This window comes from Clupea harengus, chromosome 2 (genome assembly GCF_900700415.2).
Source record: "Clupea harengus chromosome 2, Ch_v2.0.2, whole genome shotgun sequence".
Taxonomy (NCBI): domain Eukaryota; kingdom Metazoa; phylum Chordata; class Actinopteri; order Clupeiformes; family Clupeidae; genus Clupea; species Clupea harengus.
The window spans coordinates 28,992,246-29,012,493 of NC_045153.1; the positions used below are offsets into that span (position 1 = coordinate 28,992,246).

The 20,248-nt window shown below is 43.8% G+C and overlaps 1 protein-coding gene across 5 annotated transcripts in view; it reads left to right on the plus strand.

Annotated features, from left to right (window-relative positions):
• The window catches only part of hdac4 (histone deacetylase 4), a 161,366-nt gene that overhangs the window by 9,801 nt on the left and 131,317 nt on the right, over nucleotides 1–20,248 (plus strand). For all 5 annotated transcript variants that reach the window (XM_031560032.2, XM_031560027.2, XM_031560040.2 and 2 more), the window contains one exon: nucleotides 3,348–3,691. In XM_031560032.2, the coding sequence (XP_031415892.1) occupies nucleotides 3,670–3,691 (22 nt within the window). In that variant the 5' untranslated portion in view covers nucleotides 3,348–3,669. The remainder of the gene's footprint in view (nucleotides 1–3,347; nucleotides 3,692–20,248) is intronic.

Sequence of the window (20,248 nt, forward strand, 5' to 3'; positions counted from 1 at the left end):
TACCGCTCATTGCTGAGGCAGCCATTCACTCCCAGGCAGGGAAGAGTCGGGCACTGCGCAGGGCTCAGGTTGCGCTGTGCACCACTGCCCCATCCATGCCCCCAGCGACATGACGAGCGCTATCAAAACAAACAGCGCCGGATGTCAGCAAAGCAGCAATGTTGTCTGACGCCTCTGCTGCTGCTGCTGCTGCTGCGTGCGTGCGTGCGTGCGTGCGTGCGTGCGTGCGTGCGTGAGGATATAAGTGAGCCCATCAAGCAGTGTGTGTTAGTTTGTGTGTCTCTGACAGGCGGCAGCACCCTGTGGCTGCATACCTGCTTTTTGTGGTCACTGGGGTGTGCTGCCTCTGCTAGGGTTCGTTTTGTCTGTACAGGGTGGAGTAGAGTAGCGAGGCGTGTTTCATCAGCCGATAGCTGGAGATGCTCTCCTTTCTGTTTGCCCTACAACTGCCCTGACGCAGACACTCTAGGCTATAGAAGCGTCTCTCTCTCTCTCTCGTCAGATTGTTTATGGAAAAAAAAATCAGGGTAAGCTCTTAAGCATGGGGTAATATCCCTGAGAGGCACCACCACCACTACTAACCAACAGTTGATTTTTGCAGTTACGTAATGGATTTAAGCCTTGGGAGACGGCTGACTGAACTGTGAATGCGTTGCGTTGCGCTGCACTGTGCTCTGCTCCGCTCCTCTTGGCTGTAGTTAGAGCTGCAGAGGTTTAGAAATAAAGAAAGTATATCAATTTCCACGGTATTTAAAGAATGCCACCTTGCGGTTTGCAGTAATATTGTTTGTTTGTCTGTTAGCAGGATTGCACAAAAACAGGATTGCGCAAAAACTGCCGTCTCGAATGTTATGAAACTTGGTGGAAAGGTGTAGCATTGGCCATGGGGTAACCCATTACATTTTGGAGTGCATCTGAATCACTAAGCTGATCCACAAATTTAGTTTCACTTTGCTAATGTTGGGGCGATGCAGCATATGGCAGTGGGCCTTGGCGGAGGTCGGCACTTTCCAAGTGCCCTGCATTTATTTTGCGTTTCTTGTCCCTTAATATGTTGAAATTGTTGAGCTGGAAGAGTTTAAGAAGTTTAAAAAAAGACTATTTCTGATTGGCTTGTCTGTTAGCCTTGCCATGACATGCAGACAAGACAGTCATGAGGATATAATGCAATCACTAGCAAAACGGCCACTTCTAGTCACATTTGAACTGTGTATTTTCAAGCGATTAATAGTCAGCCAGTTTCGTGACCGGGAGATTTACAATGATGTGATGCACTTGCTAAATGTTATATGCTCTGTCAGTGCAGAGGTCTGGGCGTTTTAGAATGGAGAAGACCAGAGACCATCCTCCTTCACCCCTTCCTCCAAGACAAAAGCTACATGAGGATAACCGCACTCTTAGATAAGGGAGGAAAAAAAGCTGTTACGACGGTAATGGTGGCGATGGGTGCAACACTGCGGTACGCCACCTAATACCACGGTATGGGGGTGATGGGTTTATTGTTGTAGCCCAAGCTGTAGTGCTGGGATGTGTGTGTTGAGTGGGTTGGGGGCAGAGATGCATCTCCATCTGAGCGCCAGCTGTTGTGTCAGAAACAGACAGCCTCCCATCCCGACAGACGCCCAGCTCCCCGCAGCCAGAAACAGGCATGAACTAGGACGGCACATTGTGTGTTTTCGTCTCAGGTGTTTTTGGATGGAGACATAATCAGGTCCCCGTTGCTTTTTCGAAGGCTTCGATCGGAAGCAGGTGGTCTGCTGTAAGCTGCTGCGTGTCGGATAATGTGGCAGCCGCCGACATGAGTTTGCCATGAGTGGCAGATTGATGCGGGAGGCGCACGCCCCCACCGTCACCTGGCTCGTCGGGGATGTGTCGCGTCCCCTTCTGTTCCCTGGCCGTGTCACCTGTGTGGGAAGGCTGTGGGGTGTTGATCATATTTGACTGACAGCATGTCATCAGAGCAGGCAAGGAAGAAGAGAAGCATGAGCTGCTGTCTTTAGCTCTGGTCATATGGCACAAATTGTTACAGATAATTGGCAATTATTTGAAATGTTACCTTGATTTATTCTCATTTCACCTCATTCTTACTCACCCTGAAAATCATATATTGAGTGTCAAATCGTTTATCTATCCCCTGGCGACCTGGTATCATTGATGTTAATCCTTCACTGTGAATTGGAATCATTTGATTAACATGTTCGAGAAGGACAAGGGGTGCGGGGGTCTTTTCCCCCTTCAATCCCTACATTGATATCAGAGTAAACCCTTGCCCCATTGATATCCCATTATTTCTCTCCGGATTGTTTAATGTCTATGTAAAGACATTAAACATCATCTGTAGTTACTTGTGATCAGTTCGAACCCAAGACTGCCTTTTATTGATGAGCTGATTATGAGAAATTAGACTTTGCTTCAGGCTATGCTTCAAACAGTGTTTCCCGGTTGCTATGCTTGCCTTGTTGCTATGCTAGCTTACTAACTAGCTATTTAATAACCTTAAATGGCATGGAAATATAGCTAGTTATCTGGCTGAAGTTATATACTCATTTTACTTGTAACATTATATAGGTAAAGGTAGAACCCCTCAGAGTGCATGGTGCAGCTTTTTTATTTTGCCCCCAAATACATCAGTTTAACTTGGCAGTTTAACACATCGTAGCAACTGCCAACTGCTTTGAAGGTTCCTTAAGTTAGTTATAGCTGGCATGAGACCTTGCTCGTTTTCACTTCATGTGGATGTTTGTGCTAGTACCATCCTGTTAAGTACAGTCGGGTGGCAATACCATAATGGGAGTATTTGTGCTTGAAATGCTAATCCCTACTTCATACAACTTTTAAATAGCTAGTATCGGTACTACAATGTAGTAACTACATAGCATTTAATTTTACATGATGCAATGATGTAACGTTGAATAAACTAGGTTTAATACACAAGTTTGTTTTGTAAAATTACATAAAATACTGTAATGCCGTTTATATACGGTGCGGTTGCTAGTCGGGACCATGTGGTGCACAACACATGTTACTTTATCGTTATGGAAAACTGAGTGTGAATGAAAATGTATGTATCCCATGTTGTTTTTACCTGATACATTGATGGGATTTGTGTACAAACAGATTAGTCCTAAGCAGTTAGAGCAGCATGTTTACAGAAGTGAGCAGGTGGCTAAAAGTGGAGGCCTGCTAAAACTAAGTTGTGAGTTGAGCCACTGAACCAAAATATATTTTTCTTATTTGGAACCTCAGTTATTCATGGGTATCATAACCTAATGTTACATCCTTAGTCATTCATGGGTATCATTACCTAATATTACATTAACCTGTGTGTTTGTGTGTGTGATTGACAGGTCTTAGTTTGACTGACGGACCCATTCCACAGCCAACGGAGCTGGATTACTCTCGCTCAGAGCCCCGGCTGGCTGCTATGAACGCCTGAGAGAATTCTCTACTGACTTCATCCTCCTCTTCCTCCTCCTCCTCCTCCTCCTCCTCTTCGCCAGTGCTTGACTCTCGAATCACCGGTGCCCTGTGGATGGTGCTCCATCCGTGTGCCTCCGAGGAGCACTGAGGGTCGCTCAGCACACCTCCTCCACTCCACTCCTCTCTTCTCTCTCTCCGCCTCCACTGTCTACAGCATCCTCCTCTTCATCTGTGAGAGAGACTACAACAATGAGTTCCCAGAGTCACCCAGGTAAGTGGTCTTTCACAGTGGCTGTGACCAACCTTTTTGCTCCTCAAATTAGTCTCTATATGTAATTTCTTTGTCTGTCTCAGTTGGGTCAGATTCCACATGGCATTACCATGAGGTGCATGTAGGGGCAGGCCTTTGCTTGAGTCCGGTGTCTTTAAAGGAGGGATATTTTTGGTTTTGCTGTCCAGGATTCTGTGTTTACCAACCAGACCCTCTTGGCAGCTGGCTGTATGAACAGGACTAGCATGTGACGGGCCTTCAGGGGTGAAGAGCAGCCTTGAGATGCCAGCCAACTATTTGATTCTCATTCAGTGAGCCATCCCCAACACCGCTGCCAAAGTGGCTTTGCCATAGAACAAAACAAACAGAAAGTAAATGTATCAAGTTGAGGAAATGGAAAGGGTCACACTAAGCTTTGTCCATTTGTCATTGTCCGTGTAGTTGTAGGCCCTCTTGGTTGTTTGAACCTGAAAGCGAGATCAGTGCTTACTGGAACAGCCGTGATCCCTCTCACCACATTCACCTTTTGTGCATTGTCTCGAACTGAAGCAAGTCATTCTTGATTGGCGAGAATTGTGCCGAGTGTATGCATGCCATTATTTGCGATGGCTTGTTCCTCCAGTACGCTGTTTTCATTTGTGATCCTGTGGTCGTCAAACTTAAAATGTTTTTTTTTTTTTTGTAAGTTTGTTTGGCCATGCCTGGCTTTTGATCCTTCCAGTTTCTCTAACCACAGCCGTCCAGTCATTCTATTCGTGTGTGCTTGAGGTGATATTTCACAGGCCCTCCAGATTCCATTCTGAGTGTTTTGGTTTACAGTAAAGGCCTCAGGTTTAGTCTGTAATGCAGTTGGGTTTATTCGCCCTGCTAGCAGTGCCTTCACTCTCCATGGTAACTGTGCCAGAAAGACAGAGGAGGAAGGGGAGGATGAAAATGGTTTTGGCCTTCTCACATTTCAAATCCCAACTGCTCCACAATGATTCATTAAAAAATATCTTCAACATTCATAAGGGCTTGAATGCAGAAACTCCTGTTGTATTGGAAATGTTATCATCTGAAGTCATACAGGCCTTTTCCACTGAAACTTTTCAATCTCAGCACATTTTAACCAGTGTCTTGTTTCAGCTTTCATTTCTTCTGTTGACAAACTTCACATTCTTATTATTTTCCTCTTTTTTGAAGTGACTCACCCAAGTCCGAGCATCTCACATCTCTTTTTTTGTCAGTCAGCCACTCTCTGGATGTGTTTGGAGGTAGCCTAATTAGCCAGTCACACTAATCGTGAGCCCGGTGGCACAAGACGGTAGCATTTGACGATGGGGCTTGCTAATCCCAGGGTTGATCTAATGACATAATGGGTTTTTCTCAGTGTGAGCTGAGTGCCAAACCTGGACAGTGGTGCCACCTCTAGAGCTCTGTCTCCCTGCTCACTAATCCTCTTAAGGTGGATCCAGAGGACCAGTTCACTAGGGCTGGGGAAAATGATGGTTGCATCTCGATGCTAACACGAAAGATTCTGCATCGATGCAGGGATATTAAGTAATTACATTTAAAAAAAAAAAAAAAAAAAAGATAAATGCAGAATTACAGATTAACACTGGCAATACATATTACATGTTATGTTACACATTCCTTAGGGTCTTGTGATGCTAGGCAAGTAAAGTTAATGTAAACAAATCCTTCTACCATGACTGCCACAGATGCAGCAATTAGATTTTAAATTAATTTTCCTGCGACTATGTCAACACATCAGTGAATGAACACATAGCTTTAATATAGCTCTGCTGCTTAGGTTAATGCTAGTGGCCTTCTTGATACCTCTTCCTGTGTCATATTAGTCAAATACAATCCACGATTTTACATGTATTTACCAAAGATAGGCCTACATATTAATTTCTGTTCATACCACCTTGTGGTATGGATACTCATATTTGATCTTATACAATCCAGCTGTTCGTATGTTATATATATTTATTTATTGAACAGTAGCTGAATTATCTTGCAGACCTAATAGAAAGGCAGAATTTTGGTTTAATGGGAACTTTTAGATTGTGTAGTTGCAATGCAGTAGGATGCAGAATATTTAGTATTTAGACATAGGCTTACTGCTGGGTAATCTTTAAAAGAAAGAACACAGCTTTCTATGTAATGCAGGGCTTTCTATTTAAAAAAAAAAAAAACAGCTGTTTAATAAAGTAAAATAGAGTTCAAATCTGAGTGCTTGTATTAATGAATAAAAAACAAGGACAAGATGCATCGTGATGCATAGAGAATCATTTTATAATCGAATAGTTACCCATTGAATCGTAATTGCATCACGAGTCAAGTGAAGATTCCCGCCTCCACAGTGAACCTAAGAGAGATCACAAACACCAGTCTGCTCCTAGGGTCAGCTCAGCAGAGGTCAGGCCTTAGTCTAGGGCGCCCCTCATTTTGTTTGGCAGATTACATCTTGTCCTTGTCCTATTGTTGCTGCCTCTCTCTCTCATGTTATGTCTATGCTTTACTTAGTTCAGCAGTTGGTATTGTATTGCTACTGTGAGAAGTACTTTCTGAACCACATAGTTTAAAATAAGTGGCATCCATATGACATGTTGTGTGTAGTCAGAACACTAAACTACCTTGTTTGCACTGAATTTATGCTTGATAAGCTTGGGGTTTTCTAATTAGAAAGAAGTGATGGAACTGTATGAGAATGCAGCTTGTACTCTGTCCCTACAGATATGAGACATATTTGTATTGCTATTTTTAGAGTTCATTTTGCACACTCCCTAATCAGGCTAGATTAGATCTAGTGATGTTTGGTGTCAATAGAAGCTGGGGAAAAAACTAATTCAGCAAGTGGTTTTGGACATCATACGTCGGGTTTAAAATGCACATGTTTAATTAAAAAATGTGTTTCTTCTCATGCTCTGCTTTGCACAATACTTTGGTCAGTGTGTATTTTTTTTCTTGCACAGTCTTGCAAAATCTTTTTTTTGTCCATGAGGATGATACAGACATGAGTCCTGTTTGGGAGGAGACTAGAGGTATGCAAATCTGAGGGAGGTCCTCCTTTTGTTATGCTGAGATATTTACAACCCCAACCACCACAACAGCACCGCTGGGCCCTTCGGCTGGGCCCTTGAGCTCTGTGCTAGGAGTCATAGGCATCTGACAGCCCGCAGACCGCACCAACCCCCAGCATCTGCAGCCCCTATTGCCCCATGATGGGTTTCCCAGGCCGCCCTCTGCCCTCTGCTCCCCTAGAAGCTCACCCCCGCCTTCTGTACCATTAAACTCCAGGACATTCCTGCACACACGCCATGCCTCCCAGAGGAACCATAAAAGATGGTAGTGTGCCTGTTTGTGTTTGGCATGGTAAGCCCAAAGCTTTCCTGTCTACCACAAGCATTGTACGTACAGTACTCTGGCCACTGTCCATTTGAATTGGATTCTCAGCAATTTGCAGAATTGTCTGACCGTTTTGTGGTGAAATGATTTTGACAAGCTAAGCAACCTCGTGAATGTTTGAATTTGTTGCCGTCCTTGTTCAGCACGTGCTGTCTAACCTTTCCTCTTTTTTTCGAGGAAGCTGCTGTTCCTTTTTTTTTTGAATAGAGGCTCATTCAGATTAAAGATTAAACGGCATTAATCTCTGAGGCACAGTTAGCACTTGATACTCGTTTACGGGTTTCCTAGAATTCCGGATATCATCGACCCACAAACGGCACAAAGATAAGCAACAAGTCATGTGTTTGTACAATAGTCAATGATCCTGTCTGTTCAAGGAATGCAAGTTTTATGATTCACCCTCTGACCTGCCTTTCCCCTCCTCTCCGCTCCCGCCTGTCCTTCTCCTGTGCCTTTTTTCACACCATACTGTCCGGCTAATGTCAGTTCCTGTTGACACACATTTGTATGACCTTATTTATGTGTAGGCCAAACACTCTTATCCGGTGAGGCCAGGCCAGGTCACCCTGGGCCTCTTTGTTTCACACCGACGCGCTGATTTTCACAGACTTTAAGGTGTGCCCAAGTCTAGATTGAAGGTGTGGTTTTACTGCCTCTGTGCTAATTTCAGCCCGCTAATTCACCTGAGCTTGACAGGCAACTACTGGCTTTCCCTCAATGCCAGTTAATGTGTTTCAGCTACTGGGCCAGTAGCACGGTTACCACTTGCATTTAACCCAAACTAGCATCCACCAAGTAGCATATTACCTACACATCCTCTTGGCACCCCATGGTCCTATGGTTCTACTTCCATGTGTACGTTCACCATGATAAGGGGTCCACTCCACTAGGGCTGAACGATTAATTGCATTTGCGATTAAATCGCGATGTGATAGAACGCGATTAAAAACGTGATCTTAAAAAAAAAAAAAAATTTTTTTTTTTTTTAAGATGGTAAATTTTGCCCAGTGTTTAAAAAGTGCATGCCTTGTGTTTATTCTTACAATGACTTTGTTAAAATTACTTAAATGCACAGTGGCAAAGCCACCGATTTGTTGTTCTTGATTCTGTAATAAGCAGTTAAATAAACATTTTAATTGTGGGAAATAATATTTTACACTAAATGTATCTAATATTGTGTTGGTCATCTTGAAATCATTCATTACGATTTGTTGGGAAAAAAATTAGGATAAAACTAAAAAATCGCATATTAAATCGCAATCGCAATATTTGGGGGAAAAATCGCAATTAGATTATTTCCCCAAATCGTTCAGCCCTACACTCCACACCAGAAAAGAATTTCCATATGTTTACACTTTACTCCCACTCGGAGAGTCTCTGCTGTGTGAGGCGCTGATTAGTAAAAGCAGTCTGTCGAGCCCTTGTCTTGACTCAGGATCAGCTGCAATAAGGTCTTTTTTTAACAGGTGAGTTTGTTAGCTTGTAACCAATTGTTTTTAATTTAGGTAAGAAGGTGGCTACCTAGGTAATCATCAAGGTACATCTTTACAACCCCAAGGTTCCTCCCAGTCCCTCTGGCCTGGCCCCCAGATGCTGTTTGGTGGGTGACAGAGGCCATTGTCTTGGATGCTTAGCCTTTGGCCAGAGCATGGTGGGGTGCCCATTGTCAGGACTAAGAATTTGGAGGCTTTATTGCACCACATGGCTGGTATTGATTATGCCATGGCCTGAGGGTAGAGGGTACGTTTAGGAGCCTGGTTGGCAGTCAGTGTTGACACAACTCAACTCAGCCCAGCTGCAGATGCTGTAGGGATGTACTAGTGCCACCACAGTGTCATTCTCTCACTCACTCACTCACACACACACACACACACACTCACACACACACACACACACACACACACACACACACACGCAGAGCTACACATATCTAAAATATTGGACGTTGGTAAGAACAATACATACAAAAGTACATCTATTTCAATCTTGTAATCCAAAAAATGGCAAACCACAATTAAAAGCAGTGAAAAATTTGTTTGAAAATATATCTGGGGGTCCACTGAAGGTTTACTTGCAGACCCAACATGACGCTCCACTTGTACCAGGAAAAAGTGTGATGTTGCCATGGTGTCTGGCTTGTTTCTTTTTGCCCTGCTGATGACACAGGGGTAGTTCTGTAACACTTAATCCCGCATCAAGGGATCATGAAGGGGGAGAGTGTGTTACTTGAGCCAGTTAAATGTAATGGGATTTCATATTTACACAAAATTAGTTGGCATCAAGACATTGATTGAATGTTTGAAGTTTTTGGCATGTTTTGTTTTCTACTAATTTGTTGTTAAACCAACATACATTTTAGTTTTACAAAGATGATTTATCACACATTAGGCTTCGTTGGCAAATGCTATATATCATTGGCATACTTTAATACCTGACATTTAATTTATATACATGGCGCACTTTTTGTCCCTTTTTCATCCGTGTACTTGATGATGTGAAGCAAACTTACTTTTCTGTGCCGCAACTATGCATGTTGATGTCATGTTGTTTTAAGAGTAGTTCAACAGTTACATCACCGCACTCCCAGCGCTCATTTGCGCTCAGAAAAGCTCTCTGGTGGAGCCTCAAGAATGCAGGGGCTTTAATGGGATACAGTGACACACATGCAGGAATCCAGTGCTTTTCTCTGAAGCCCTGCAGGTGGTGGCTGGACCCTGGCTGGCGGGCGCATTGGGATGGCCGGCGGTCAGGTGGCTCAGCATTCTGCCTTGGGGTGCCCATGGGAGAACAGCTGTGTGTGTGTGTGTGACCAATTTGGGGATGTAGTGATCCAAAGGGCCCTTTTTCACTCTGGATGGGCCTCAGCTCATGTTGAGCAAAGGACCAAATGAAAAGGCTTCTAGGATCCTCTGCCTTTCTTGATTCCTTTCTCTCATGACTGAAACAATGAGAATCTGATTTCTGAAGCTTTTGTTCCAACCCCCCCCCCCCCCTAAAGCCTCACTGTCAAAGATTTCTGTCAAGATTGCATTTGCATCGCATTTTCTGACCTCATTGTATTTCAAAGCAAAATCATTTCCCCCCCCTTCTCGTGTCCTTTAGAAAAGGGAGGCGTGTGGGAAGTGAGAGGCCTTTGTCAGTGTTACACTTGGGTGGTGATCTTGGCTCCACCGGCCATATGTGGCATAGAGTCCACAAGTAGGTTACACGCCTGGTTTGGGATCTGGTGCGCCAGCGAGCGAGCGAGGGAGCGAGCTTCTCACAGGGCCTCCGTCTGAACAAGCCCCTCTCTCCCGCCGTGATTAATTGCTGGCAGGCCCGGCCGAGGGGATCTTGCGTCAATAAATCGTCATGAAGGCAACTCCCCTGCTTGGAACATAAACACAGAGATGGGACTGAGCCACGACTGAAGCCAAGCCAGAGCTTGTTAGGGTTCTCGTCCTCAGTACCCCACGGTGTCATGCCACACCACACCATTCTCTTTTTTTAACACCCTAATTATACTGGGAGAGTACTTAGCCAGGCTCTCACAGGAAACTTTAATCCAGCCAGAACTATGGCTGGGATCTTGGTAGCCATCATGCTGACTCCTTCCATGCCACATCAAGGCTTATTAGTTTAATCTAGCTTCCTTATTACTAGGTCGGTTTTTCCCCCCCGATTGAGGCCGTTCATGTTTGATTACGTGTAGATGCCGCTGTTGTAACTGATAGCACGGCACTTCTTTATCGAAACCTTTTCATACATAGGCGCTCCTTGATCTGTGCCAGATAAATGTTTCCTTGGGCATATGTCACAAGGTCAATCTTCAAGTCTATGCATCAGTCTCCTGCTCTCCGCCTTGTCCACACAGTTCCTCCCACCACTGCTTGGAAGAGCTTTGGGCATATGGTAGGGGCGTCCTTGGGAATACACCCTCTCACGAGAACCTAAGACCACAACTACCATCACATACCTGGAAGGGGAGACTGCTTCTGGTGGGAGGTGGATAGGAAGAGAATTGCACTGTGAGGATCACATAGCAACACAATCTAAAACCCCTCAATCCATCCATCACTCCCTCTCCGTGGCAGATGGCTCTGAATTATTCATATGAAGTTTGTGGGTAGCGCATGGCAGTGGATTTTTTTTCCTGGAGACGATTAGATTTTTTGGGAAAAGAAATGAACCAAGACCAATTCCACAAAAATAGAGGGGAAATGATCACCAAGGCCTTATCTGTGAAAGGTAATTGCACTATAGCATTGGTAAATGACTTTTATTAATTAATGGGAATTTGTTGCCATTTGTTCAAATGAGTCTTTCCCTCTCCCCTTTTCTGATTTAGTAGAGGTGTAAACCCCCTTTATGGGGATGAAGTGTTGCTGTTGCTGTTTATTTTCTTTTTAAATTTGGTTTTTGGTTCACATTCTGTTTACACCCTTTCCCAAAAACATGAGGATCACCAGATTAATGGTGATTGGCTGATTTGAGGTGCAGAGATGATGGAGTGCCTGGAAGACCTTCATTTTTTTCTTCTCGTCTGTCACCGTGTCTTCGGGGTGGCTGAGTAAAGCAGTTGTTATTCTCAGTGACATTTCAAGGTACATTAGCCTGACACTGATATGTGACATTCCCCCCGTGCTGCCGCATGGTACTACCACACTCTGGCTCTTTATTCATTCATTGACTTCCAATCAAACCAAGAATGTATAAAGTCCTTCGAGTTGAATAAAAGAAACATCACTGATGGCCCATTTCCACTATGGGGTAAAACCCCGGTGTCTGGGGAAACGCTTCGGACCTCTTTTGTTTCTATCTGGCCTAGATGGCCTCATGGTCCTGGGGTGGGGCAGAGCTGAATTGGGGCTGAACTAGGGACTTTCTGAATGGAATGCAATGCAACAATTAAACCAGAGAAATTTAAAATCAGAGAGGTAGCGTTAGTTAGTTAGTTAGTTTAAGTTGCCTAGCAATGGAAATGACTTAGCTTGCATTTGTAAAGAAAAACTAACGGATAAATCAATTGCAAAAGAATCAAGAGCCGTCTCCAACAATTTCATGTTCAAATATTGTTTATTTCTTTAACATGAACCTGCGGGACCGTTGTTAAGCATCGTTTAGAAGTTTATAGCGTTGAGATGTTCTCTGTATGCGAATGCCCTCGATATTACAACTTATATTGGAAACAGAAGACACAGTCTATTCACCTGTGCGTAAGCCCGAGGAAAAGCCTTGGGCTGGCCCTGGTCTTAAATGGAAAAAAGCGTTATTGGTCTTGGCATTGGATGTTGCCATATATTTCGGTTAAGCCTCCTACAGAGACTCAGATTATGTGTAGTTTGTCAGCTCTTGTTTGAAAGATCAGTGGACATTATGCAGCAATATAGACAGGTAGTCAGCGCCACCGAACCACCTAAACCATTAGGGTTTGCCTTTCTGAGTTATCAGAAGCTGCCAGTGAGGGATTATGGAAGCTCACTAGTCCTCTTTTAGGACTATGGACTGCAAAAAGAATCTTCAGAAGTAATCTTCAAAAGATGGGCTTAACCTGACACAGCCTGTCAAGGGATTCTTTTCTGACGGAGAGGAAAAAACCCAGGTGGAGGTTGCAGGAAGTTAATTGATAGTATTAAATTCTTGGATTAAGTGGAAAGTATTTAGGACTGTTTTTACTATTTGCATACATCCATTTTTGCCTTCTTCAAGCAGGACAGGATTGTGTTTTTACCAGCAGTGATGCATTAATTCGCCACTTTCTCTAAACCATAGGCCTACTGCTCGATGGATTCCTCTGTAAATCTCTATGTGTCTGTGTAATAAAATATGGTATTATGACTACTGAGCCACAGAAATGCCATTGTTCATAGACATCCATTTCTCTGGAAAAATATCTCAATGGAAATATGGCTTTGTAGGTGGAACAAGAGTTACAATACAATAACAAAACCCCTGAAGAACAATGGGAATTACTGTGGAGTAATGAGATTTGGGTGCTGTCACTGTCTTCTTTTTACAGTTTCCATAATATTTCTGTTAAGTAATCTCATTGGAGAATGAAAGGGTGTGTGTATTTTGCCTCTTTGATGAATTTGCTAAATGCTCACGGCTCTGTGTTGCCAAAGGGGACATCCACAATTCATTGAGGAGTTATCTACTCAGATTTAATATGTCATTGTTATGAATAGACATTAACGCTCTGCTTTTGTGGAGGTCTGTCGTTTTTAAGCACTTATTCATGTGATTCAGTGGGGTTCCATTACTCCAGCCTCCCCCACAGGAGAAATGTGCCTGGTGTGTTTTGGTGGGGAGGTGTGGGGCCAGGAGCCCAAGCTGAGTTCTGGAATGGTTCCCTTTGCTGTGTGTGTGTGTGTGTGTGTGTGTGTGTGTGTGTGTGTGTGTGTGTGTGTGTGTGTGTGTGTGCTCAACATAGGTGTATGGGTATTGGAAAACTGTGGCTAATTATGATACTGAGGGCCTTTAGACTCTCACACTCGCAACTGTCAATAAAAAACACATTTTACTGCTCTTGCTAGCACACATCAAGGAGCTTATGGGCATGTGTGCTTCCTAAGCTGGGTTTCGAAGAATGCCAGCAGGCCACAGCAGGCAGGGCTGTCGTGATGAGGCATGTAGCACCATTAGCAGAGCAGACGACGAGAGGCCAAGCCAGGCAGCCACCAGTGGGACCTCAAAGTAAAAGAGCTTGTTGGAAGTGTGCATGCTTTGAAGCGTAGCAGCCAGATGCTTATTTTGATCATCCAAAACACCCTTTTGCTGAGGTGGGAAAGGGATTTATTGATGGAAAACCGATGTTTCTGTCCCTCTTTCTCCCCTGTAGTGGTACCAGAATGGGTTTGGGCATTGGACTTGGCATTGGGAAATGCATTATTTTCTTCAACTTGACTTCTTATCTGGAAATGGGTCTGTGGGAACACAGAACTCTCAAACAACTAGGGGTGGGAAAAAAAATCGATTCTTCGATTTCTCTCGATTCTCTCTAGAACGATTCTGTCTCGATTCAGAAAAGTTGATAATCGATTTTTTAATAAAATTTTTTTTTACATTTTTTTTGAATTTTTTTTATTATTTAATTAATTTTTTTTTTTTTTACACATCCATTTTGTGTTGAAATGGAAGCTGCATCGATTGTTGCATTGTTCATTGAAAGTCATAATTGTGACAAGGAAAAGCTTTTTATCTAATAAAAAATAGAGAAGGTAATTCATCTGTTGATTTTCTTTAATTATCAAACACAAAGTAGGAAGTGATTTGAGACTCTGAGTAGCAAACTCAAATGTTTTAAAAATCGGTTATCGGTTTAGAATTGATAATCAATAATCGGTTTAGAATCGATAATCGGTTTAGAATCGAATCGGAATCGAATCGTGAGGTGCCAAGAGATTCCCACCCCTACAAACCACCATTCATTTTCAATTTGAGTAGACTTTCTGTCTCACTAGAAGTCTTTCTGAGCTTCTAGCCATCAGAAACAAGGTTGAATCTCCACGTAGGAGGAGAAGCAGATGTGTGGATATTGGTAGTGATGATGGACACAAGGCATGGTTCACGTGAGGACATGATATTGTGGCTATGAGGTGGGTCCAAGAATTTAATCCTCTACCTTGGGGGGAAAAATAGTCTTGCATAACCAAAGGTTAAGGTACATCACCATCACCACCCCCAGCAACTAGTGTTTGAAATGAACTTTTCCAGGCACTAATCCACGGACTAGTAACAGAACAGAAGCCCTAACAGCCTTAGCAAGAGGCCGCGCCTGCGGTTATTTTTACAGTTTTGAATCCCTCAGCCATGTTGCCATTTGAAGAACATTTATTGTAGCAGATTTGTTGAGCTATATGAAGGCAACACTGCACGGTAGGACAGAGGGCAGTAAAAAGTCTTCATTCTCATTACCTCATAAAACTTATGTCCTTCACAGGTGGAGTTAATGGGCACCCTCTAGTCTTCTCTGCCCCTCTGCAAAACTATCTGCTGTTTCTCATTCACCCATACCACCTCTTTGCAGCAGCCAAGCTGGAGCTCTCGGTCGTGAAAGTCTTGTTCTCTGTAATGGGCTCCGGCTCAGTGCCTGGAGCTGTAATAGAAATGAATGAATGAATGCATGCAGTTCCGGCTTAACCAATGGCATGGTAGTGCGAATTTAGACAGACAGCCCCTGCTTTTGGCTGTATAGCTAATTCCTATAGCGTCTATATCACCATCACAAAGTGTGGGTTAGATGCCAAGGTCTACAGCTATGAATGGTTGTGGAATGTGTCGTTTTGCTTGTGAACAATGGACTTTTGTGACGCCTTCCTTAAAAATATGTTCGTCGCTTCCTTAAAAAATATGTACGTCGCTTTGGATAAAAGCGTCTGCTAAATTACTAAATGTAATGTAAATGTTGGTTTGCCATAACATAAAACAAATTGGGTAGGTAATTATTTATTTATTTTTACTCCCAATAACCAACACATGTAGCAAAGAGGACCTATTAGAAGACTGTAGTCGTATTCTAGTCTTCTAATAGGTCCTCTATTCCTGCCCTACTCGGTTGCAACAGAAAGTTATAGTCGGCAAGTTGGCAGATCAAATGGAAAAAAAGGTCGGGCCCAATTTGATTGAGTTAGTCGGGTTACTGCAAACCAACATAATTGGGCCTTACCCCTCATAGGCTTTCATAATTAGGAATAACCCACCCCCCTTATTCCAGTGTCATCTCCAGGGTCTGCATCAGGATAGCCTCCCTTTAGCTGTGTTGTGATGACCTTGACCTTTCTGAGCTGATACATCAACCCCAAAGCAACAAGATGGAAGTCCACTTGACCTTCATTTTGCCATGTAAAACTGATGTTTTTGAAATCTCTATAATTGCAAATAGGCTCTTGTGAAGGTCTCTGAATCAAAATGTAGCTCAGTCAAAATGCATACATTTTCTGCTTGCAGGAGTAGTTCAGGAGTGTGTCGGCTCTTGTGCAGTTTGAAACTTTGATTAGGTTGTACAGTCCCTAGATTTTATAATGACAACAAAATGGTTGCCAAAAAGTCTGTGCAACTGTGTATCTGGAGGCCAACTGTATATCTTCTTGTGGTAGGCTGTATGAGGTGTTCACAGCGCTCTCAAAATGCACACAGCTTACACATCATTTTGAAAAGGATAAGAAACCCCCTTTTCATTTTGACTGTCTCTTTGTCTTTTAACTGTGAAGAGTTGCAGCATGCTTTACTTTGTTCCGTTATGGGGGCTGCATGACCTTATCTTCCTCTGATAGCACGACAGGCCTCCCTGCTTGGAGAGTGTGCATTTAGCAGTACCAGATAAGACCGCAGGACCACAAAATCACGTCTCTTATCTGTCTTTAACTCCTCTGTGTTGGATTGAGGCTGAAACTAGGCCTGCAGGCAGCCATCAATCACACAGCGCTGAATGTTAAAATAGTTCTGTTTCGCATGAAAATAGCTCCTCTGTGCCTAAAGGCTAAATGTACCCCAAATAATCCACAATGTGCTACATTTGTTGTTGCAGCAAATAGAGGTTTAGCCTTGTGTCCTTGCTATCCATTTAACTGTGCTTTCAAAGGGTTGTAGCCAGAATTTCCTTGTCAAAGCTTTTTGGGTCCTAAACTGAAGATGATTACTTTGGTCTGAAATACAATTCAAGTGTGGCAAACCTCAGTGCTCTTTTAGCCATGCCTTTTTCTATCTGTGTGCCTTTTTTTTATCATCCTGGCTGCCCTCAGAAATCAGAGGGGGGAAAACTAAACAAAGACAGAGGAAACAGTGAAATAGCATGCATGGTTCGCTATTGTTCTAGAGATAGAGCCATTTCCTGCTGGAGTGGTGCAGCTGGCATTAGCACCGTGAAGAGCACAGTCTCCGTTCGCCCCTCACTGCTGTGGTCAGGCGTTCTTTGCTCCGTCTGGCTCACAGGACATGCTGGCTGCAGCTCCAGTAACTCATCAGTAAGTTTGAAACTCTGGCACTATGTGTTTTAGGATCTCCTCAATGTTCGTTTGCTGCTGATGTATGGACTTTCTGGGACATTTTGTTTTTGTTTAATGTGTGATGCTGTAGTACCTGTCTGGTCTTCAACCTAGTTTGAAATCTGTGAAGGAAAAAGTGCTGTTAAGCAGATTTCAGTCTCCTTTTCTTAGAGAAGAGTACTACGATGTTAGTCAATAACTTGACAAACTCATAAAGCCTAGAATACGTGGAAATCAGATTAGATGTCACATTTTTGTCTCTTTTGAAGACGGCCATTTCTGAGTATTTCCTAGAGTGCGACACCCAGAGTCATTAATCAGACTGGACTGATTTGGCGGTATGCAAGATTGCATATCTGTGTGTGTGTGGGTGTGAGTACGCTGTTTGGTTATCAGTGTGTGGGTGTGTGTACGCTGTTTGAAAGTTTTTGTCAGGGTTGGATCCCGTCTTGCCATGTCCTAGGCGAGCCCTCTGGCTGGGCTGTGTGTACTTCGTCATGGGGCTTGCACAGTGTCTGAGAACAGCTGTGGGCCTTATGACTGCCATGACACCCACACATTCCTACCCCCTCTAAACGTGTTTTGGTTCTGAGCTGACGGCTTCATTGGGCTTCTTTGTCTCTGGGAGGCCCCTGGGTGGAGGCCTGTTGTCTTTACCCAGGGAGTGCTTACTCTGACTTGCCCTCGCTCTCCTTTCTCCTTTCTCCCTCTCTCCTTTCTTGCTTTTGTTTTGCTTCTCTCTCTCTCTCTCTCTCACTCACTCCGTTTCCCTCAGTGTACCTATCTATGCTCCCTCTTTCTCTCTCTCTTTTTCTCTCTTCCATGCTTCCTTGTCCTCCGTGGTAGCGCTGCCCCTTCCCCAAATTCCAGCTACTCCTCTCTCCGTTTTCATTCAGTGTGCCCAGCGGCCACAGATCTGTGTTTAGTCCTGTCCCCTAATGTGACCTTCCCTGCTGATATTCTGGTCCCTAACGTCAGTTTGCACTGGCCTGAGATTTAGCTTTAATCCATTGCCAAATGAGTTAAAATCACTGTAGGCCAAAACATACAAAAAATGTATCATTGCTGATACTGTTGCACACAAAAATGATTCAAAGTTGACTCCCCCGAGCTTGTGGTTTCCCAGTACCATTTGAAATCTGTGACTGTTATGCACAGGCTTAGTCAGTATTTCTGTCTGATTAATGCATGTCTTTCAGTTCACTATGTAATGATGTCCAACCACCTATGTCCTTACATCTGACAGTGCTAGGCTATGTGACAGTGCTAGGCTACTAATATGTTTCATGCTTGGATGAGGTGTTGTCCCCCCCCCCCCCCCGTCAGACTGCAGAGGCTCCTGCTACCAGTTATAGTGTTATAGTGAGCTGCTTCCTCTTTAGAAGAGATAAAATATAGCTTGACGCGGAGGAACCCGGCCTCTCTGTTGGTCGATGGTACAATAAATGGACCACTGTATTCTATATAAAGTGCTATTGATTTATGGTTTTGAAGGCTAGGGCTGCTGCCATAACTGAGTGTTGTGTGAGAATGAAACATTTCCTTCAAGCACACTTCAGAAGAGTCTCATGGAGATGGCCAAGGGGAAATGGGTAGGAGCCAGAAAAAGTAAGATTAGTGCCATGTCGAAAGAACCACAGAACCTTGCAGGGGACTACAGAACAGCAGTGAAGACTGGCTGAAAAGAGGAGGAAGAAGAAGTTGACATTTTTCTGAGCCTGTGAGCAGTGCTGGAGTTAAACTTGTTGAAGTGATCACCTGCACCATTAGGGAGATGAGCGGTGTCTGGCAAGAGCAAGTGTCAGTGTGACCGTGTTTAATGAGACTAAAGCCGCTAAGCCCTCTGATCCTGCTCAAGAGGTGTGCGGGAGCTGGGGGGGGGGGGGGGCTTTAGAGGAGAGGAGAGGAGCGGAGAAGACGAGACGCGTCTGTAGGCCTATGGGAAGGCGTGGCTCCTCCCTTGACATCAGTTCAGTGTGGTTTGGGCTTTTTCGCATGATATTAGCACTCAGTACACCCCAAAAAGAACGATGGTTTCGCTCTACATAATTTGCTTTCCGAATGCCTCTAAGCATCACTGGAATTTACACTTACACTTACTTCTTTCAGGACAGGGAATATGCAGGTAATATGTGACCAGAATGATTATCAATGGTCTGTCTCATTTATTGAAGGAGATGAATCAATCCTTCCATCTGTCATGATGGTGGCAGGCCAGGGAGAATTGAGAGGACAGGGTAAATCAGAAACGTGATGACCCAGGGATGAGAGGTCGTGGACCAGCAGACAGCCCCTGAAACCTTAATCAGTCCTGCTGACGCAGGTGCCCTGGCAGTACTGCTGCCAAACGGCCAGTGATGAGGTCACTCCGGGGTCGTATCTGTTTGTGTCGCCAAGCAAAAGTCTCACTGGCTTCTCCTTGTCATTGTTGCTCTTTTATCAGCAGATTACCCCAGAATCCACCCGGATTATACTAAATATTAATCTCAGAACAGCATCATCATGACAAAAAAAAGCACGCTTTGAGAACGTCAGAGGCGCTCTCTCTTTTTTCACTTGTGGAGCCAGAGATGAACAGTAACCAGTTGGCTCATGTATGGTGCTGTAAAAAAGGCGGCCTTGGTCATGTTGAAATGGTGAATTCTTCCCCTGACCTCCATACATAGTGGTGTGATATCTTTGAACAAAAATATATAATATATGTGTCTCTCTTGCATGTGAACTTTGCATGAATTGCTAAAATGATGTGGTTAGTGTATTTAGCTCCTTGTTGAATGAGCATCTGGTCCTCAACCTGTAACAGCATGGTCTATGCAGTCCACTGCAGTAACCCCTCTACCTCTTTGTGCTGTGCAGAGCTACCAGACACAAGGTGCTATAAATAGACATGGTTGTTGGGAACGGTTTCCCCCCTTACAGTACCATGCAGTTACTTCCATCTGACAAGTAAAAGCCTGTCACCAGGGAGCCCATTCTTTAAAACAGCACAGACTTCTGAAAATAAGCCTGGGTTTTTGGATTGTTGTGTTGCCGATGGTAGCGTGTGTTTGTGTCAGAGTGTATACGGTTGCCTTCCACAAAAAAAAAAAACTCTTGGTTGATTTATTGCTTACATTTTTTTCAATGAGGTAGGCTCTGTAGCCTCAACAAAGCCTTGCCTTATTTGCTGGTTACGTTGCCAGCTGTTGCCAGATATGCT